Source organism: Aquarana catesbeiana, linkage group LG03 (genome assembly GCF_042186555.1).
Source record: "Aquarana catesbeiana isolate 2022-GZ linkage group LG03, ASM4218655v1, whole genome shotgun sequence".
Lineage (NCBI taxonomy): Eukaryota > Metazoa > Chordata > Amphibia > Anura > Ranidae > Aquarana > Aquarana catesbeiana.
In genome coordinates, this window is record NC_133326.1 from 155478399 (window position 1) to 155501909 (window position 23511).

A 23511-nucleotide genomic window follows, 5' to 3' on the forward strand; every position below is an offset into this window, starting at 1 on the left:
TGCGCCTTTTTAGCTGGCTCATTCATGCATGCCCCATCTCCATCAGAGGTTACTGTTTTTATCTAATCATAGAAAAATGTAATCCAGAATATGATTCATATGTCAGTGCATGTACACAATTGAATTTTACTTTCAATGCTTTTACATGCACACAAATCAGTGGGGACCAAATTAAATATTAAATGTGGAAATGTGCTTTAACTGGACAAGTGTGGTCTCAGTTGAGCAAATAAGAGCTGTATATCACACAGGTATCACTTTCAACATTGTTGGGTTTTGTATAACAGGTTGTAAAATGTTATATTCAAAAGCATCAAGTTACAGTGCGTTTAAAGCAGGAACACTTTAAAACCCCTTCCCGCCGACCGTACGCAGATATGCGTACTCGGCTTTCCGGGGTTATACCGGATGATGCCCGCAGCTGCAGGCATCATCCCGGTACCGTTGTTTACAGCGGGCGAATGGCTACCCGTGTATAACAACCGATGCGGCTAAAAGCCGCTCGGTTGTTATACCGGAGGAGCAGGAGGGGACATCCCCCCCCCCCGCCGCCTCCCGCCGCTGTTACCGGGCCTCCCGTGCGATCGGGAGGCCCGGTGTCCATTCGGCTGCCTTCGGCGGCTGGGGGCGGGCTGGAACGAAGCTGCGAGCGGCTTCGTTCCAGCCTTCTCGTTGTAAACGCGGAAGCGACGTCATGACGTCACTTCCCGTTTACTCGGCTGCCAATGGCGCCGAATTTAAAAAAGTACACAGTATTCAGAATCGCCGTTTTCGGCGATCTGAATACTTTGAAGTGTAAAGGAGGGATGGGGGGTCTTTTAGACCCCCCATCCCTCCATAAAGAGTACCTGTCACCACCTGTTACTGTCACAAGGGATGTTTACATTGCTTGTGACAGCAATAAAAGTAAAAAAAAATAAAAATTTTTTAAACACAATTTATAAAGTACAGAAATAAATAAAATAAATAAAAAAAAAATTTTTTTTTTAAAGTGCCCCTGTCCCCGCGAGCTCGCGCAGCGAAGAAAACGCATACGGAAGTCGCGCCCGCATATGTAAACGGTGTTCAAACCACACATGTGAGGTATCGCCGCGATCGTCAGAGCGAGAGCAATAATTCTAGCCCTAGACCTCCTCTGTAGCTCAAACCTGGTAACCGTAAAACATTTTTAAAGCGTCGCCTATGGAAATTCATAGGTACCGTAGTTCGTCGCCATTCCACGAGTGCGTGCAATTATAAAGGGTGACATGTTTGGTATCTATTTACTCGGCGTAACATCATCTTTCACATTATACAAAAAAATTGGGGTAACTTTACTGTTTGGATTTTTTAAAATTCATGAAAGTGTCACTTTTCCAAAAATTTGCGTTTAAAACACCGCTGCACAAATACCGTGTGATAAAAAATATTGCAACAATCGCCATTTTATTCTCTAGATTCTCTGCTAAAAAAATATATATAATGTTTGGGGGTTCTAAGTCATTTTCTAGCAAAAAATACGGATTTTAACTTGTAAACACCAAATTTCAAAAATAGGCTTAGTCATGAAAGGGTTAAATAATATGTCCATCAGCACTCCAATGTGCCCATGCAGCTAAGATGATTTTCCAACCCTAAACCTTTATACACAGTTGAAGGGGGCTAAAATAATGTGCAATAAAAGCACACAACAATTACTGAAGTGGCAGAACAGAAATTATACATTCATTAGACATCCCTAATGTACCAATGACCAACCAAAATAGGGTGTTTATCACATCACTGCACATTTATTTAAAGTGTATGCCTGTGCCAGTACTCTGGGTAAGTGGACAGGTGTCTGAGAAAGCTGTTTGAGCTTTTGATTTGTTAGCACTACCGAAGTCTTTCTCTCTGCTGGAAAATATCCAAAATTTCTGGGACTGTGATACTTTTCCTGCAGAAGATGGAGGGAGATACTCAACCACTAAAGTATCTACATTGCTCCATCAGTTAAAGCTGTCCAGTGCATAGTACAGTCTCACATGCATAGGCCCTTGGCTGTCTTGTTGACAGTTATGATGATGAACAAGACAAGGTACCCCTGACCCCCGATGACATCAGACGTTTTGACGAAATGCGTTGGGTGTGGTCGAGCGTAATACATCACTTCCGCCCATAGTGAAACGCAGGTGGAGTGCAAATTGGTGTCCCTGTTTCCACTTTCATTTTATATTATATTTTTATATTCTGATCGGATTCATGGAATTTTAAATCGTTTTTTAATAAAACTACATACTTCACCATGGGAGACTGTCTCTTCTTCCTTCATTTGTGCCTGGAGAATTGATGACGGTTTGATCGAATTTGCCATTGGAGATTCCTTTGCCAATCATTGAGATGAATATCGGGAGTCTATTTATATCAACTTGCTGTATATGACTTCTGTAATGGGGGTCATATAAATTTAGTGAGTAGGCTGTGTGACCGGTGTTGGTGGAGGAAGATTCAAGTCACTATATATTGTTGGTTATATGGAATCACATGCACTTTTGGATATCGTTTGATGGAAATTGATTGGACTTTTTTCACATTCAATATTATCTATTTTTTGGACATTGCACTATAAATGTATATTTATTTATATAAGTTCATTGTCACATACTAGAGCTATCCGGTTACTGTTATATGGAAAATTAGGTTTTGGCACTTATTATAAAATTTGCACTGCCACTTTATGATAGTAACGTGCTAGGGACACCTAGTGGTTACCTTAGAATGTATTTATGAGTTATTGAGTGGGGTGCGCGGTTCATTTTATTTCTTTAAGACGAGGTAAATGATGACACTAAGACCCCTTTTACACTGAATGCGCTTTTCATGCCTTTTAGTGCTAAAAATAGCACCTGTAAAGCGCCTCTCAAGCCTCCCCAGTGTGAAAGCCCGACTGCGGTGCGCTTGCAGGATGGAAGTCCTGCAAGCAGCATCTTTGGGGCGGTGTGGGAGCGGTGTATACACCGCTCCTACACCGCTCCTACACCGCCCCTGCCATTTAAATCGCTTTTTGGGCACTTTTAACTCCTTGTTAACCCCTTCTTTGGGGTTAAAAGTAGGGATGCACCGAAATTTCGCCCACCGAAACATATCGCCCGAAAATGGCCCTTTCGGCAAAAAACCGAAAGAGAATTCTTGCCGATACACCCAACATTTATTCTTACAAATCAAATACACCTTGGCACACTGGTGCTAGTATTCAAGCATTTCTCTTTTCCCTCCCTCATTCAGCTAATGTGACCCCAGTACTGACAGAGTAGGGTAGGGGAAGGAAAAACAAGGACTATGATGTCTTTAGTTGTTAGGACACCAGCAGCTGGCCCGCACTGTGCCCTAGGGTGTAATGCTGCACAATAAAACCTATGGCTTTGAGTAACAAAAACAGGCAGGCCAGCTTGTTAATATTATTTGGGTAACTTGGGGCGATTTTGAGGCATTTTGCCAAGGCACCCCTGAAAAACCCAGAAGGCACCCCAGGCTGCTACAGCACCCTGGTTGAAAAATGTGCTCTAGACAGACGTTGTTCCCTGCTCTGTCCCTACTCACCAGGAATCTCTCCCAGTGCTATACACTTTCCCTCACCAGTGGGGTCTATCCTTGACCTAACACAAGCTCCAGGAGTGCCCCGAATGACACAGCTACCCTATTATAAAAGGTCCCACACCAAGATGGCTGCCTGAAGTCTAGAGAGCCTGACCAAGTTCATGAAGGGACAATTCCCTCAGAGACTCCACTTTATCTGTAATAATGGCACAGTGCCAAACACTGAACGGAGGGAAACCTGCACCTGCCTATAAGCAAAGAACTGGTCTTGCAATACTGCTTGGCATTTCAGTGCAGGAAAGGCACTGTGCTGTCAGCTCAAACAATAAATTAAGAGCACACTGGACTTCTGTCAGATCAGCAGGTATTTCTCTTTTTTTTGTTAGGTATTAAACAGACAAAACATGGAACGATATATTAAATACGCTTTTTTTTTTAATCCCAGACATACACTTAAAGTGGTCCTAAAGGCAGAAAGTGTCTTCCCTAATACATTCTGTGCATTAAGGTAAAAAACCTTCTGTGTGCAGACCCACCTTGATCCAGTGCAGTGCCGTAGCTAGCACATCTGGCACCAGGGTCTGGTCATTTTTTGCGAGAAAAATGGTATGTGGCAATATAGGCAATATAGTCAAGATGAATAGAGTGTTTTCTTCTATACCGTGTAGAATTAAATAAAGTGAAAAAACCAGTGGCGCTATTTGCAAACAAATATTTCCACCCTTAAAGCGAACCCCTAGTTAAATGACTATACAACTGTAAAATGCAAATATGTGCATATATAGTGACCACCAAGTGACAAGTGACAAATATACAAAAAATGCACTACAACTCATTAAATTAACAAAACATAATGGATAGCAACAAATATATATATATAAAAAAATGTATATATAAAAATATATATCTAAAAATGTGTAGTAAAGTCTCTCGAAAGTGATGTCTTCTTTGCGACTTCCACCACACCCAGGTGCTGAGTGGACCCACTCCCTATAGAAACTCACTCACGAGCTCCAATTGCCCACACTTTCGTGTAAGGCTACAGCGCTTTTTGTACCCAATCAGGAATTAACCATCCAAGTAAAAGTGCAGGAAACTTTCCACATGTAAATGAAAAAAGTGCTCCAGTAGTGTAATTCGCATAACCAGTTTAATGAACAACACACATAAATCTTCAATATTTAAACTCACACTTTAAAAATTAAAAAAACGCAGAGTAAAACTTCCATAGCACACTGAACTCCAATGCACAGCACAGCAAACACTTGGATAAAACGTGAGGGGTTGCGGTCACGGCGGACCCAAGGTGTGCAGGCGTCTAATCGCTTCTCTCACCTACTCCTCACTGGACAAGCCGCTCTGACAGATCCCCCTTCCTGGTGAGCTAAAACACGTCACTCGTCTCTGGTGCTCACCGTCACACGGCCACGCCCCAACATGTTTCGTCACAACAGTGACTTACTCATGGAATTGGCCACTCGGGACGACAATCCTCCTATTATCAGCTGATAGGGAATCGCCCGGCACGCCTGCGCACTACTCGTGTCCCCGCTATCGCAATGTCCCCATTCCTGAGAAACATTATACGTTGAAACCCGTGTAGTGTATTACAGGTAATTGATCATTTCCAAACTAAACGTGCAATCTATGCAACAAATATTATGCACCGGCTCTATTTGGACTAATGACAGTTTCCTGTATCACTCCTGTATTCCCATCATTTAAACAGAAAACAGATTAAATTAGGGTTAATTAATGAGAAAATTAGGGTACTACAAGAGAAGTTGGAGCCAATTAAGGAATCTAATCAGATGAAAGATTTTAATATTAATATGAAGAAGAAGCTGGAGAAAATTGACCGTGAAACGCAGAAGAAGAAGGTTAAGAAGTTCAATAGAGATTCTAATGACTTCAAAACCAATAATATCTATGCTTGGCAAAGCACTGGTTTGGGTGTTCAGGAGAATCCTAATGAGATCCCTGGTCAGGATGTAGAATCAAGTAGGAGTAATCCTCCCCCCAAGCCTGTCCAAAAGAAATCAGGACAAAAGAACTTGATTAATAAGGGCGAACAGGGATCGGTGGATGTGATGCAGAATGGTGAGAATCAGATTAAAAGGAAAAAATCAGAGTAGTGGAAATTATTATTCCCCCAGACCAGCTCAACAAGGAAGGGGAGGGTATAATTACCAATCACCTAGACCCTATAGAGGGAACACCCCACAATATTACAATCCCCCACAGGACTACCAGCAGTGGAGGCACTATCCCCCGTCTAATCGACATCCTGAGATGGGAAATGGAGTCCCCTTATATAACAGATATTCAGCATTGGAGAATGAGGACTATTATGTCCAACAACCATACAATACTCCTTTTTTAGGACAACGGGGGAGGGGAGGGAAGGGGGGTACACCGAGGGGGAACCCCCGGACAATACATCAGAGAGGTGGGGGGAAGAATGGACCTCCGCATGTCCGAAACAAAGATATCATGATATTTCAGATATCATGAAGATTTATGTGTGTTGTTCATTAAACTGGTTATGCGAATTACACTATTGGAGCACTTTTTCATTTACATGTGGAACGTTTCCTGCACTTTTACTTGGATGGTTGATTTGTCATTGTGACCATTCCTGTTTGGGTACAAAAAGCGCTGTAGCCTTACACGAAAGTGTGGGCAATTGGAGCTGGTGAGTGAGTTTCTATAGGGAGTGGGTCCACTCAGCACCTGGGTGTGGTGGAAGTCGCAAAGAAGACATCACTTTCAAGAGACTTTACTACACATTTTTAGATATATATTTTTTATATATACATTTTTTTATATATATATTTGTTGCTATCCATTATGTTTTGTTAATTTAATGAGTTGTAGTGCATTTTTTGTATATGTGTCACTTGTCACTTGGTGGTCACTATATATGCACAGATTTGCATTTTACAGTTGTATAGTCATTAAACTAGGGGTTCACTTTAAGGGTGGAAATATTTGTTTTCAAATAGCGCCACTGGTTTTTTCACTTTATTTAATTCTACACGGTATAGAAGAAAACACTCTATTCATACTTTACGTTTAAAGTGGCAGCTGTAGTTAGGTTGTTTTTTAGAAATTTTTCTAAAAAAGTTTTTTTTGTGTGTACTCCGAGGCACAGTGGAGGTAAACAAGGTATAGGTGGGCAGTGATACTTTGAATATCTATTTCTAATATAGCCAATATAGCGGGGTCACGCCAAAACTGTGGGTGTGGTCAGATTGCATCAACAATGGGAGGGGCTTAAATGACTGTGCCACAAGCGAGTATGTAAGAGACAGTACAAACCTCAGTATACTCATTTTAATAAAATAAAACTCTGGCTAGACCTCTTCTAGGGTCCCTCGCCGTCACCCCTGGCCCCTCCCTTTTTCTGGTTGCCCCCACAGCAAACAGCTTGCTATGGGGGCACCCAAGCAGGTGTGCACCCGAGCCATGGCTCTGTGTGTCCAATCCACAAATGGAGCCATGGCTCAACTCCACTCCCTCTATCTTCTGATTGGCTCACTGGCTGTGATTGATTGCAGCAGTGTGAGCCAATGGCTCCCGCTACTGCCAAAAGCCAATCAGGAGTGCGAGTCCCCGGACAGCCAAGGCTCTCGTGGACATCACTGGACAGAGAGGGGGCTCAGGTAAGTATTAGGTGGGGCTGGGGGGAGCCTGCTACACAGAAGGTGCCTTTACAACCACTTTACCGAAGAATGTGCTGTATTTACAATGCATTAGTCAGGAGTAAGAAATGTAAAACACAGTGAGGGGAATTTATCAAAACTGGTGCAGCCAGAATCTAGAACAGCTGTGCATGACAACCAATCAGCTTCTATCTTCAGCTTGTTCAGCTTTAAAAATGAAAGCTATGAGCTGATTGGTTGCCATGCACAGCTGCTCCAAATTTTGTGTGCTTTAATTTTGATAAATTCCCCTAAGGGCTCATTCAGACAGGTGCTGACTCCTGTTTGCTGTGCCATTTTTGCTGCATCTTCATCCACCAGAGAGCTTCCCTTATAGAAGTGGGTGCAAAGATCCGAATGCAGACACTATGCGTTTTGGATACATGCATCCCTTCCAGTCTGCATGTCAAGTTTTGACATTCTACTATGTCCATGTAGCTGCTGCATCCCAATCGACTTTGACTGGACTGCTTGCACAGGGATGCACAGAACACCATTCATCCCCACGAGGTACACGATCATCACACTGGGCCTGGACACATATGCTCCATGTGAATGAGGCCTAATTGTCATGTGGGCCAGATAGCAGGAAAGAGGAGATGTTGTGTAATTAAAAGAGAAGTATGGGAATTTTATTTATGAATCATACTTACTGAGGTAGATGCTGCATCGGTCCCCCGCCTGCTCAAAGGCTGAGAACTGAGTAATCAAACAACTGATCACTCAGTTCGCAGAGCTCCCTGAGCAGAGAGCTGGTGGCTGTCTGTCTCTGGCTCTCTGCTCTGCCCCCCTCGGTGCTCACACTGCTCTCTGAATCTAGTTCCTTTACCACATCAACCCCACTTTTCAAGTCCAGGGCCTCCTCTACACCCCCTTTCCAGGGCCTCCAGTGTTCTCCCCTCCTAGTCCAGGGCCTCCTCTGTATCCCCCAGTCCAGGGCCTCCTCTGCACCCCCCAGTCCAGGGCCTCCTCTGCACCCCCCCAGCCCAGGGCCTCCTCCACACACCCCCCTAAGCCCAGGGCCCAGTACAGGGTCTTCTTTGAAGCCTCCGCTTCCCTGGGATGCCTTACGCAGAAAAGACACAGGCTGTTAGAGCACTGGGCAGGACTAGGGGGGAGACCTCACAGCACTCCACCGGCGGTGCCGCTTGCACCAAGTGCCTCTGCTCTCTAGGGTGTCACTGCTGCCAGTTCAAGTGTAATGGACAAGCAGCAACCGCTGCATAGTTTGCCAAATACTGGAGAATCAAATAGGAGGGAGACCACACAGGCGCACTAGTGCTGAATCACTCCACTCCTCCTGCCTCGCCGTCCTATAGAAAAGCATTCCAGATCAACGCTGCAGCTACTGTTGCTTAGCAACATAATAACAGTAGCTGGAGCATCACTCTGGAATGCGTTTCTATAGGATGAGCGGGAGGAGCAGAGTGATTCCTTGTAGTGCACCTGTGCAGTCTCCCTCCTATTGGATTCTCTGGTATTTGGCAAACTATGCAGCGGGCGCTGCCTGTCCATTAGACTTAATCGGGCAGCAGTGGCACCCTTAGAGCAGCAGTTCCCAGTGCGGGTGGGGGCGGCACCCCTGGTGGCACCCCCTTAGAGGCGTCCCTGATCCAGTGATGTGCATGAGAGCAGCAGCTGTCCCGGGTCTCTCTCTCCCCTCATTGGCTTACACAGCAACAGGAGCCTGCTGCTGTCAATCACAGCCAGTGAGTCAATGAGGAGAGAGCAGGGGGCAGGGTCGAGCCACGCTCTGTGTGTGAATGGACAATGGGGTGTGGCTTGGAAGCAAGCCTACTTGATGGGGCCCCAAAAAAGAAGAGGATCGGGCTGCTCTGTCATCGGTCATCTTATCACTCAGTTCTCAGACTAAGAGCCGGCGGAGGAAAGCTGCAACATCGGACTGATGCTGCAGCCATACAATTGAGTATGGCAAGACAAAACAGAATGGCGCACAAAAGACACACTTAAAACAACTAAAAACAACTAAAAGTCTATAATGTCCAGGAAGTATACATATGCAGAATTAGTGGCAGCTCCCTTGAGAGTGAACCAGTCTCTGGAAGAACAAATAGGAGAATGGCAAGGTGCGCTGAAAAATAAGTGCAGCAGAAGATACAACGAATGGTATATTTAATTAAAATCAGCCAAATGGCTATTCACACTTTTATAAAGATCAATAGGCATTTAGATCTGAGAAAGAAACAGATGCTTTGAAACGTTATCTCCATGTTCTGGCGTCACTTCCGATGCGACTCAGAGTGTGTTCCATGCTGGTTACGAGATGAATGTCCGACCAGTTGCTGCTCTCCTCTTGTGTCAACATCTACACACCACCATCCACCGGGGACCCGCTGAGTGACCACTGTATTATACTGTTATATGCCTATTGATCTTTATAAAAGTGTAAGTAGCCATTTGGCTGATTTCAATTAAATATACCATTTGTTGCATCTTCTGCTGCACTTAGTTTTTGGCGCACCTTGCCTTTCTCATACAAGTGAGTATGTGTGTTTGTTTTTTGCTATTTCCCACGCTTCTCTTCAAAAAAATTTCTATTTTCCACTAAAACCAAACAACAAATCATAAAATACTTTAAAATAGAAATAATGGGAGCTCCTGCTGTTTTAAACTGTCATGTATCGTCATTTAAGTTTATAATAGAAGTTTGTTGGTATATGTCATTATTTTATGCCTTTGTAGCATTAAGGCCTTGCTATCAGACTTAAGGGCACCAAACCAAAGCAACCTGTCTTTGTGTATGCAAATAAAAGCTTTGGCAGCTTGCTAGCCATAGACACTGGATAACCACAGACAGGATAAAAAAGGATTTCCTACTACTGCTACTAAATGAAGTGGAAAAAACAACAAATGTGCATCTTCTCTGTATCAGAAGTTCAACACAATTGCGGCAGGGAATATGATGTATGAACACTAAATTATATACAGTATATACATATTTCTTCAATGCCAGGACTTGAGCTTATATATTTAGGCTTTTCACGCTATGCAGAAGTTTTAAAAGTACCTATCAGAAAAAGCAAAACATTTAAAATTCTGAATTGTTTACACAGTGCACCCCATAAGTTGATTTACTTTCAATGAATCTGTTTCCAGAAGTTAAAGATTTTCCAGTCTACAAAAGGACGATGTACAGTAGATCAGCTCTTCTATGCTGGGACATGCACACATTTGCTTACTTGTAAATTTAGATGCTGTATCAGAGTACATTCTAGAGAGGTTGAAGTTGGAGTGATGATCAAGATTGTTGGAAAGGATTCCCAAAATGTATTGTCATTATACATTTACAAAAATGTGAAATAAATGCAAATTTACATTTCATAAAAAATACACCAACATAAAAAAATTAGTGTTTTGAAAAAACAATATTCAAATCCTTTAAACAAATAAGTCCCAATTCATGAATTAAAAAATTGAAAAAATAGGTACTTAATGTGCAACATCCACAAAAATATAATATGGGTGTATAGACCCATATCCAGGTGCAAGTGAATGCCGCTCTTATTCAATAAATATAAGCAATCCAAGAAATAGATAGTTGTTACATCCAATGCTGATCACCACAGTGATATCACCCACCATGATATAATATAGGGTTGGCTCCTTACCAGATAGTGTGGACCATATTAAATGGTCAACAGCTCATTTAAAATAACCAGGATGTCTTCCTGTCACTCCTCACCCCTTTAACCATTTTTTAAATTTTTAAATTAATGAATTTGGACTTATTATTTGTTTATAGGATTTTTCAACACACTCGTTTTATTATGTTGTATTTTTTTATGAAATGTAAATTTTCATTTGTTTCACATTTTTGCACTTCATGAATTGAGATTTGTATCATTCATTTATATTAGAGTTTTATGCACATTAAGTATGATATATTTTCTATTATGTTGTATTAATTTAGTACCACACTATTTGATTGATTTATGCAATTCGATCAAAATGATGTAAACGACAAACAAATGAACAGCCATAATTTCCCTTTGGACTAAATCAGGACTCTGGAGTTTATATCGGATTCGATTGGCCAGGGTGGAAAATTATTGATTGTTTTGCATCGATTGGCAGATACTTTGTTCGTGAATATGATCATATTTCAACCATTCAGATTATGAGATTACACGGTAGAGATGTGATTTTGATAAAAATAAGTTATAATCTTATTCTATTGAAATCAACTTTCCTGCGTGTGACATTTGATCAAATGGGTTGCCAACTACAGATCATTTATTCCTATCAGAAGAGATTGGTAGGAAAAGAAATTGATTGTTTATCTAGTCATGTATGGCCACCATTTGGGCTACTGCTTTATAGCAAAGCATCTCTACAGGGAAGTGGCATTCTGCAGTGTTTTGGGTCAGAGTAAGGGAGCAACATATAGAAACAGGTAAACAGTTTCTCTGTACTTCTTAGCAAGCCTAAATTGTTAGTTTTCCATTGGCCTTACTGAAACAAGCAATGTCAAGGTAGCACAAAGGGCACCCTATTAGCCCTATCTTTCAGGGAGCCTCTTCTATTTATAGGGACATCTTGTTTCTTGGTCAGAGTAAGGAGAGCACTGCTGAATTTAGTGATGTTGAGGCACATTATTAGGTAGTGTTTGTTGTTTGGTTGCTTTAATTATTATATTTTGCTCTGGCAGTATTAATATACTGTTGTCATAAACTGTGTTCACAAAAGTTATTGTTGCTGTACTATTGTAGGATAAGGCATCCATGCACACAGCACTATCCAAATTGGCTGGACTACGTTTAGACATAATGGGGTTGATTTACTGAAGGCAAATAGGCTGCTCACTTTCCAATGGAATTTTCCCTTAGCTCTGTGAATGCGGTGAAAATCATCCCGCAAAGAATATCCAATTACATGCATGGAAAAAAAAATGTATTTTTGCTTGCACATGATTGGATGATGGAAGTCTTCAGAGCTTCACCTCATTCACTAAGCTAGGAAAAAAATCTCTAAAACAGTGAAACTTCCCTTGCAACATGTACAGCCTATTTGCCTTTAGTAAATCAATCGCAGTACCTCCCTAGACACACCTAAATAGGTTATTTAGATTTATGGAATTAAATTAATATTGTAAAAATGTTCTTTTCTCTTTTTTAGTACATCTTTAAAACCAGTTTACCGGATAGAAGGTATTGTCATTGTGATAATTGGTTGTTAAATATATTACTAAGGTAATAGAAACACAAGATAATGACATTATATAGAACTCTGCAGTAAGCCTTGGGACTTGGATCTTTTCCATTTTGTAAACAATTGCTAATTTCTTCAGTTTCCTGAACTTCCAGTTTAGTATTTATGAACAGTAAGTTTCAAATAGTGGGGATATTTTGAGTTTCCAAAAGGTCTCCACCTCCCACAATATTTGAAGCTGATCTCCAGCCAAAAACAAGATAAACATGAATATCCTATAAAAAGATAAAATAACAAAACCAACTGCATTAATAAGCTTCAACAGTTTCAACGGTTTTCACTCGCGGTACTTTTTATTTTCCAAAAGATGTCCTCAATCTGATAGCCAGAATCATTTGACCCTCTTCCTCTGAGCCCAGGTTGGCCTAGACCCGCTCCAGCCTGTCACTGGACAGTGAAAGTAGAAGCAGCACAGTGATGAGCTAATCTCTCTGTCAATCTGCTTTCTTCTCCTATCATCATGCTTCTTGTCAGCACATAAACTGATTGGCCCCTTCTATTGCTTCTTCCTCTCACACACTTGCTCTGCTGTACAAGGTAATTACACTGCTTTCAGTTAAAAAATAAATTAGTCATGTATTATTGATTACAGCTGCATTGATTTGTGTTTTTTTATATATGCCTAGAGTTTAGCTTTGAGATCTTTTTTTTTGTGTGTATATTTATATGTATATTTGTGAGGAGGTGATTTTCAGAGTGCCACGACCACAGGACGCCTCACACTCGGACCGATGACGCCCGCAGCCCCCCGGCGGGGAGGGGAGAGCGCGCCCAGGCCCCGGCCCCAGAGGTCGCGGGCCGCCCGAGGCGCCTCGACCCCCCTCCCGTCCGCCCGGGGAAGGCTTCCACAGTAGGGCTTGGGGAGCAGAGAATCGGCTCACAGCCCAACCAGGTTTGTTACAACAGCAAATGAATATTCGTTATTGTAACACTGATCCTCCTCCCGGCCAATCAGGAAGCGGGTTTTGACACCCATTACCCGATTGGCTGAAAGGACAGGCATTCCTATTGGACGCCTAGGAGGCGGGGAGGAGCCGCACGTTGGAAGCCGCCGATGGAGGAGAGTACATGGAGCCGCTGCACGCTGCCTGCCACCCACTACCCGCCTGGATGGGGTAAGTGCCGGACCGACGGGCAAACAGCGGGGGGGGGTGTTTGCTGCACCCCCCCCCCCCCAAAAAAAAACACCAGCCACCCCACGCTATCCAAAAGTTAAAAAATAAATAAAATAAAAAGAATATTGATTTTAGGCACTTTATGATTATTATTAGGGATGGGTGAATCTCTATTCACTTAGAAAACTGTTTTGCTAATCCTCTATCAAGTTTACAAACTTTGCAGGGAGTCTAAGGGAGTCAAATTCTATTACTCAGTATTTTTTCTACACATAATTATCAGGACTGCCATTTTTTGTCTATGCTTTGTCAAGTCATTGCTCTTTGTTTAGAAGACTAGATTTGGATTACTATAATTTATTGGCACTATTAAATTAATTGAATGTCACCAGTGACAGTTTTGACACTACTAAACCATGTTGCTGAAATGCTCATTTTTTGTTGTGGGTGCATGCCATTCACTAATTGGTTACTAGGGCTGGCTTTCAGGAAGTCAGAGGGCTTGCAGATAAAAATTGAAGGTTATTATAAAGGCAGAATTTATTTTGCAAACAGATTTTTCCTAAATAGCATGTATGGTAAAAGTAGATGCCAATTTGCCAAAATGTCAATTACCTTTTGCTGAAATTTCGAAGAAATCAAAACTGTAATTTCACAGTGAAATCAATTTAACCCAAATCACTGTGCTCCTCCCTAAAATGCACCAAGACATGCCACAATGTATTAAGTAGGTACTACCTTTACCAGTTTTAACTCAGTTAAGCTTATGTCAATGCAAATTTTAAAAAAAAAACTATTTAGTAAACCTCTAGAACAGTGGTCATCAACCCTGTCCTCAGGACCCACTAACAGGCCAGGTTTGGAAGATAACTGAAATACATCACAGGTGATATCATTTGCTGCTCAGTGATTGTAGTGTTCTAGTCTGCATCTCCCCAAGATAATACATAAAACCTGGCCTGTTAGTGGGCCCTGAGGACAGGGTTGATGACCATTGCTCTAAAATGTGTACTGTTTCAGAGACTAACATGGACCAACAAACATTAAGAACTTTTTATTACTAAGGATAAGAAATGTCTCTGTTTATTAGATTCACTCATTCACCCACTCATTCACTAAAGTGGATACATTTCTTTACATGTCAATCCTGTGGAAGGAAATTCACCACTAGGGAAGGACCTTGGGGTTGGACAGAACCCATGTTGGTCTGAATTTTGGCTGTTTTAAGTTTCATCAAATGGCCAAACTAATAGGGTGGTTGCCATTTGCCGGGCCTCAAACCTTCAGCTGGGCAGAAAAATCCAGTTTAAAAGCGGTATTATTACCGATACTAAATATGACAGCTTCAATATTTACTCAATGTATTCTGTTGTGCTTGACCTGTATTCTATGTACAACCCCGATAAAGATTTTTACTGACAAAAAAAATATGACAGCTTCCACAGTAACAGGATTACTACTGCTACTAAATATGACAGCTTACACAGGGCACCTGGGAAGGCATGGCTGCCAGCTTCCTAACAAACATGACATTTTGCCCATTCAGCTGTCAGCCAGCCATTCCCTGCTGACAACTGAAATACAAAAAAAAGGATGGGGGAAGGATAGCTGACATAACTGACCAAATATCGACATGGACATATTTGATCAAGTTGGGCATCTGTACGATGTATACAACCTACCACAGCAAAACTGACAAAGAAAAACGTTGCTGCCAAATGACAGCATTAGCTACTTTACTTCTGTTTGTTAATAAATAGTCAGGGATTCCCTTCATCTATACCAGAACCTTATCCTAGATGAGTCTGATATACAGTAGATGGTAATGGTGGACCCCTATACAAAAAGAAGAGTGGGGTTTCCTCTAAAAATACATACCAGACCCTTACCGTCAATGAGGGTCTATACTGATGTCAAGGGGATCCCACCTAAAATAAATGCATAGGGTCCCTCAAATTCCGTACCAAACCTTTTGGGTCTACAATGAATTTTAAGGTGCAACCTCATGTAAAAAGCAAGAGAAAAGAGTGCCCCCCCCCCAAAAAAAAAATCAATACCAGATCCTTATCCAATCATGACGTTTAACAGACCAGGAAAGATTGGGGCGGAGCTTTCCCCCAAAACCATACCAGGCTTCATACCCTTAACATGTGGGACCCCCTTGGCAAAACACCTAGTATCCATTTTGATGAGGACAAGGGCCTCTTCTCCACAACTCTGGCTCAAGGGTTGTGGGGACCTGCGGGCAGGAGTTTATCAGAATCTGGAAGCACTCATTAACAGTAACGTGGAACCCAGATACTGGTCCCCCATGTGAATGAGCAAGGATTGTATATAATGGTGTTCCGCGCTTAGGACGGGCTTATAACCGAACTGCAGCCCCCCTAAAAGATAAAGCACCAATGGTGCAATCCAATAATTGTGTAGTCTAAAGAAATAGGGGATTGGCGCTGTTCACTGATAGAGAATGATAATGAATAAATCAATAAACTATACAAACTGCTAACAAAAGGAAATCATAACCCCTCAATGTTGGGTGGATAAAACGTGTAACACAATATAAATAATTGTTAGAAAATGGATATATGTGCTAAAAATGGTCAAAGGATGTGCAGAATACCTAAATTGCAAAAGTTGTTGTCACAAAATAAAATTAGTAAATAAAACACCAAGCATTAACAAAGGTGAATGATCAATCAGGTGTATATATAAAAAATACAAAAAGTATGTATGTGTGCAATGAAAGATATGAGTGGGTATACCTAAAAAAGGGGGCAAAACACCGTATTGCCCACTGGAATTAAATATGTGTACTAGTGAAGCTGAATCGTGTTGAAAAAATGTAAGAATATATATAAAAAATGTGAGAATATATATAAAAAGAAAGAACAATCGGCATGTAGTGTGCAGACAATCTGAGTGCACAAAAAAACAAAAAGGTGAAAAAACCAAAAAGAAAATGAGAGTCCAAGCAACCAGATCAATTATTTCAAAAAAATATATAAAAAATTATATCCGTGAATAAAAAAGAGTTCTTATGCAGCCAGCTGATATATCTTCAAAGGTTGCGGATAGGTCTGTCCCAATGAGTATATGCTGTCCCGTGTGGAGTCCCCTCTAGTGCCCCCACTCACCAGAGTGCCCAACCCCTGCAGGGGTAATGAGCATGTAGATGATCCGATGATCCAAGCGGTTGGTGTCCCCTTCACCACCTAATTTCCACCTGTGTCACCCGATCGCTTTCAAAAGGCATCCATCCGGAACAATTACCATGTGCAGGGAGAAGAGAAGAGCCTCATAGTGTGATTCCGAATATATGTTTATTAAACTCAAGTAAACAACAAAAAGAAATGAACAAAATAAAAAGCTCAGAGGTTAAAAACAAATGGCACTATGCCGGCTGGCTCCACATGAGAAGCCGCAGACAGTGCAATGTGAGCGGCTTGCGTTCCACAGCCGTCTGCCGGAACCGGAAGTACAAGGCAAAACAGAAGTGAGAAAGGACATATGCGTACCAAGAGGCCACGTCTAGACTACACAATGAGCAAGGATTACCCCTACTCATTCACGCGAACAAAAAAGAAACAGGTTTTTGACTTCTTTTAGTTAAAAAAAGGCCCTAAAAAAAAAGTACCACGATGCACATCCATCGTCAATCACATTGTCCACTAATGCAGATCCACATCAATCAAAAGGAAAGATGTACTACTGACCAACAGACATGTCTGATCCTGTCACTGACTCCCACTAAATGACATCCCCCAGAGCCCCACCCCTAAAAGTAAACAAAGGGACAGGGTCTCCCAAGTGACATCATTGACTAAATATGGCCATCTGCAAAAATCAACAAAGCAAAGACACAATTATTAATCTGCATAACTGTCTGAAATCAGTGATGAAAAAGGACTGAAGCCACATGATCTTAAAGCAGAAATTCACCTAAAAAGGGAGATTCTGCTCTTCCTCCTCCTCCCCCCGCCCCCTCCACTGCCATATTTGGAATATATATATATATATATATATACATATATATATATATATATATATATATATATATATATATATATATTGTTTTTGTTTTTTTGTTTTGGGAAGCAGGTTCATAGTTTAACAGGTACCCGTTCCCACTTACCTTTGGGTCACCTAGGCGATATTAGCGGAAGTTCTCTTCCCCCCTCTTGCCCCCACAACCTTCTGGGACTAGGCTGCGGGGCCATCCACAAAGCACAGCCCACGCATGTGCAGTGGACAGCTGGCTGTGAAGCTGGAAGAAGTCACAGCAGGCTGCCCATAGTTAACACGCCAGTCCCGGGGACCGTTGAAGAGCCAGCCCGGGTGAGGACAACGCTGGATCCCTGGACAGGTGAGTGTCTGTTTATTAAAAGACTATTCATTTTTGCAGAGCTGACTGAAGCTCCTCTTTAATGACTGCCAAGAAACTAGTTTCTTTAAAAACAGGAGGTCCGTATTGTCAGCTTCCATAACTCTACATTCTACAGAGATACTGTAATGGTTTTTAATACATGTTATTTTATTATCTTTGACATTTTTAAATTGATAATATAGGGCCTCGTTCATGCAGGCATACCTAAGTGTATACTTTTGCCAGGGCCATCTTTTCCCTCACAGGGAGGTACAGGTGTTCCATGCATCCCTGTGCAGGCAATCCCATTTATGTCAGTGGATACACAGTGTCTGCATGGACACAGCCACTGCTCCCAATCTAAGGCTGGCCATACATTATGCAACATCCACATGGCTGTCAGTTCAGGAGCAACAGCTGTGTCCATGCAAGCACTGTGTACCAACTAACATAAATGGGACTGTCTGCATCGGGATGCAAGGAACACCTGTGCATCCCTCTGCAGGCAAACCTGCACGGGCGTATGCTTGACTAGGCCTGTATATAAGCTACTCTAAACACATTTATTTTACAAAGAAACAGGGTTCACATTTGACACAGGACTCAGAGAACATTCTTATCAGTTTCTAAAGAGAGATCACAGCAGAAATCAGAAATTGTTTACTTTTAGACTTCCTTTCTGTAATTGAAACTGCACAGGGAGCCTGGAAAGGAGATAGAGGTAGAATATGTCACTCCTCTGAGCCATTCAGTTCTATATATTCCATTTACGTTGCCTAGGGGTCAGGTTGACATCCCACTGCAAATAGGCCAAACTACATTTCCCTTGATGATTGACTGCTGTAATTGAATGAAGCATATATTAGAAGTTTGAAACACATATAGGGTACAGCTCACCAGGCACTGAAATGGTGCACACCAGGCTGAGGCAAATAGCATGCAACGTTTTCACCTGCAGTGAAATGGTCGGATTCAGAGAAAGACTATTATATATATATATATATATATATATATATATATATATATATATATATATATATATATATATAAACACACACACACACTATATTACCAAAGGTATTGGGACACCTGCCTTTACACACACATGCACTTTAATGGCATCCCAGTCTTAGTCCATAGGGTTCAATATTGAGTTGGCCCACCCTTTGCATCTATAACAGTTTCAACTCTTCTGGGAAGGCTGACCACAAGGTTTAGGAGTGTGTCTATGGGAATGTTTGACCATTCTTCCAGATCGCATTTGTAAGGTAAGACACTGATGTGGACGAGAAGGCCTGGCTCACAGTCTCCGCTCTAATTCATCCTAAAGGTGATCTATCGGGTTCAGGTCGGGACTCTGTGCAGGCCAGTCAAGTTCCTCCACCCCAAATTTGTTCATCTATGTCTTCATGGACCTTCCTTTGTGCACTGGTCCAAATCATTTGGTGGAGGGGGGATTAAGGTATGGGGTTGTTTTTCAGGGGTTGGGCTTGGCCCCTTAGTTCCAATGAAGGGAACTCTTAAGGAGTCAGCATACCAAGACATTTTGGATTATTTTATGCTCCCAACTTTGTGGGAACAGTTTGGGATGGTCCCTTCCTGTATCAACATGACTGCGCACCAGTGCACAAAGCAAGGTCCATAAAGACATGGATGAGCGAGTTTGGAGTGGAGGAACTTGACTGACCCGCACAGAGTCCTGACCTCAACCCGATAGAACACCTTTGGGATGAATTAGAGCAGAGACTTTTCAGCTATATGTGATAGACTGCGGTGTAATTGAAAGTAAGGCAGTACATGAACCAGTAAACACAATGCATGCAATTTGACAGCCTCAGATCCAGTTTCCCTCAGAAAACAAGGATAACGATACTGGCAGCTGCAATGATCAGGTAATCAGCCAGCTGTACAGCGGAATATGAAATTAAAATTAAAGCTATGCAATAGATATGTTGTGTTCCCTAAATCAACTTAGATGTACATATTCCATGTTTGTCTAGATTGCACATCTCAGTGCTGTATCATATAAGGTAATATGATTTGCAAAAATAATTAACAGATGTCCATAATATAAAATAGGATACATTTAATAAAGGGAAAATAATTGCAATGAATTAGACCGTTTCTGGAGTCTGATACCAGGCACAATAGTGGATCATGTCAATGTGGCTCATAGCAGCCTACATTTCACTTCCCAGCAGGTATCTTCCTAGTGCTAGTTAGCAAGAAAAGGTTATGGAACTCGAAAACAATTTAAGTTCAGACACATCTGATAACCACTACTACTATTTGCATAGTAGGTTCCCAAGTAGGTTCCCAGTATGCAAGTACATTGGATGAAAGTTTGCCCCATACATTGCAGTGAAAGCTCTTGATCTAAGTAAAACACCAACAGGGCACACAGCAAAGAATACATTATTCTGCATTCATTCCTTCCTTCTAATGAATCATGACTGTTACATAAGCGCATACAAGTCTGTGCAATGACCAATTCCAACATCACCTCCAAATAGTTATCATCATAAAATATCACCTTAGGAAACAAAGTAATTTGATGAGTAGCTAACACAGCTCTGAACCGTTGCAGAACACCTTACAACAAAAGTTTGAATTTCAACTCCTTACATTTTTATTATTGGTTGGCCAGGTAATAAACTGTAAACTTTACCGCTGGTCAAACACATAGTGATGTGCAATTGATCTTGGTATAAGCAATTGAAAAAAAGCAATTCAATTATTATTCAATTCACACTTGTGATCAGCTAAAAATATCAATCCAAAAAATGATTTTTAAGTGATAAATGTAACAATTTATGAAAATCTATTGTATTATTAAAATGAATTACATCTGGTTTTGCAGCACACACACAGAATTATTTGTTTGGGCGATAAAAAATAAATGAGAAAAGTCAGCCATAGCTGATCAATGAGTCAAAATCAATCAAGAGTATTAAAATTGATCAGAGGGTCTTTGGTTAGTGATTTTTTTTTTTTATTTGATTTGATCGGTTTAGTCACATTAAATGATTGACTGAATGATCATATTAATAAAGGTGCGCTTATCATAACATGTCTTTAATTCTCATGATAAAAGTTAATATAAGAAATAGCAAAGCATGGAGTACTCACTTTTCCCTCTATGCCATTTACTAATGAAAACTCTATTAAGTTGTTGTCAGTCATTTCAGCCCTGTTATCTCCCAGGGAAGTGGAAACACAAAAACAGAATCCAAGGAGAAAAATCATGTTTAAATCCTATGGGTGATATAATTTTCCCAGGGAAGACTGATGTCCTTTCCAGCAGCGCTGGTATTGTAGATGCAGGGTGGTGAGCTGCCAGTATGCAGCTGGCTCAGATGGCTCTAAGAGCCTGGAGAAAGAGGCAGGCACTCCCAGCCCTCCCACACCTCACCCCAGCCTCTCATCAATGTTCTCTGCACCAAACAAGCACTGTCAAATATTCCCAAACAAAGTGTAGTCACCAGGAAATCGGACAAGAGGAGGATGCATGGGTGTGTGCCGTGTATTTATGTACAGCTTACAGACCTTTTACAGATCTACTTTGGCACAAACTATGCAAGAGTCTGCAACCCTGGCTGATCATCCTACATTTCAAATATTTATTACTGCCACTTACGTTGTACTTTTCTGTTCTAATTTGTATTTCGGATATTTATTGAAACAGATTTCAGCCCTTTGAGCATGTCATCCTATTTACTAAATACAGATTTTAAGCAGCTGGCTAGCGTTGTACCGCCCAAGAAAGGAGCAATTTGAATGTCAGTGTCAGTGTTACCTCATCTTGAACAGCTAGTTTTGTTCTGGATTACATATTACAGCTGTGATCCCATAAATCTCTGAAATACATTTTCAGTATTATGAAATTCCCACACTGCTCTGGAGAATATGTACTAAGGCTAAAAATATATATTTTAAATTCTATAAGGCCAGGAGCAGTGATTTATTATATATATATATATATATATATATATATATATATATATATATATATATATATATAAAATCTTTATTTAGTTTACTTTTTGATATCACGACAAATGGAACATAAGAAAAAAAGAGGGGAAGGGTTGAAGAATAAGAGGGGTACATCTGTCATGGTCCCAATGAAAACAATAGTAGAAACAGTGAGACATATCAACATGTTATATTACCAGGTGTACCTCCCTTGTCCGGGACATTCGGTCCATGTGGGCAAACCTCTCTCCTAGGCAGGGAGAGAGTAGGGAGATCCCAATCACAGCTAGAGTCAAAAGGTAATGCATACACGTCTCAAAGTTCATTTGTACCATATGATATCTTGAGATAGCATGAATTGTCAGGAATTGGGTAACCGCTCAGATATCAATAACAAAAATGAAAATGTACCAAAGGTACAGAAGAGTTCTCACCTGGTTTGTTGGCCTATGTAGGGCTGTCAACCATTGGGTGTTGGTTCGTTTGGACAAGATCTGCCAAGGCCAATAAAGCAACGTCTAGGCTAGATGAAACTGTGATTGTGTCATATACATGGTCTTTCATGGCTGCTCAGAATAGTTCAAATCGTTCTCAAATGTCTTTACAAGTAATAAGCCAGTCCTCCGCCTCCATGATCTCCCTCACTTTCCCAACCCAGTCAAGCTCACTTGGAATGAGCAGGCTTTTCCAGTGTACTGGTACGAGGCATTTAGCGGCATTGAGGAGGTAGGGGAGAACACTGCGTTTGTAGCGAGAAATAGGCATGGGAGGGATGTGGAGCAAAAAGTGTTTTGGCAAAGCTGGGAGATCTATGCCCAGACCATCCGATATGTGCTTACTGACCATTCACTAAAAAGGTGTTAATAGTGGGCACTCCCACCATATACAGTGGGGACGGAAAGTATTCAGACCCCCTTAAATTTTTCACTCTTTGTTATATTGCAGCCATTTGCTAAAATCATTTAAGTTCATTTTTTTCCTCATTAATGTACACACAGCACCCCATATTTACAGAGAAACACAGAATTGTTGACATTTTTGCTGATTTATTAAAAAAGAAAAACTGAAATATCACATGGTCCTAAGTATTCAGACCCTTTGCTGTGACACTCATATATTTAACTCAGGTGCTGTCCATTTCTTCTGATCATCCTTGAGATGGTTCTACAGCTTCATTTGAGTCCAGCTGTGTTTGATTATACTGATTGGACTTGATTAGGAAAGCCACACACCTGTCTATATAAGACCTTACAGCTCACAGTGCATATCAGAGCAAATGAGAATCATGAGGTCAAAGGAACTGCCTGAAGAGCTCAGAGACAGAATTGTGGCAAGGCACAGATCTGGCCAAGGTTACAAAAAAATTTATGCTGCACTTAAGGTTCCTAAGAGCACAGTGGCCTCCATAATCCTTAAATGGAAGACGTTTGGGACGACCAGAACCCTTCCTAGAGCTGGCCGTCTGGCCAAACTGAGCTATCGGGGGAGAAGAGCCTTGGTGAGAGAGGTAAAGGAGAACCCAAAGATCACTGTGGCTGAGCTCCAGAGATGCAGCCTGGAGATGGGAGAA

At 41.4% G+C, this 23511-nt stretch overlaps 1 protein-coding gene across 1 annotated transcript in view; it reads right to left on the reverse strand.

Moving 5' to 3' along the window:
* The window catches only part of ITIH5 (inter-alpha-trypsin inhibitor heavy chain 5), a 222336-nt gene extending 200918 nt beyond the window's left edge, over positions 1-21418 (reverse strand). The window contains exon 1 of the mRNA XM_073619435.1: positions 21096-21418. Within this exon, the coding sequence (XP_073475536.1) occupies positions 21096-21212 (117 nt within the window). The 5' untranslated portion in view covers positions 21213-21418. The remainder of the gene's footprint in view (positions 1-21095) is intronic.
* Between the last annotated feature and the right edge of the window lie 2093 nt (positions 21419-23511).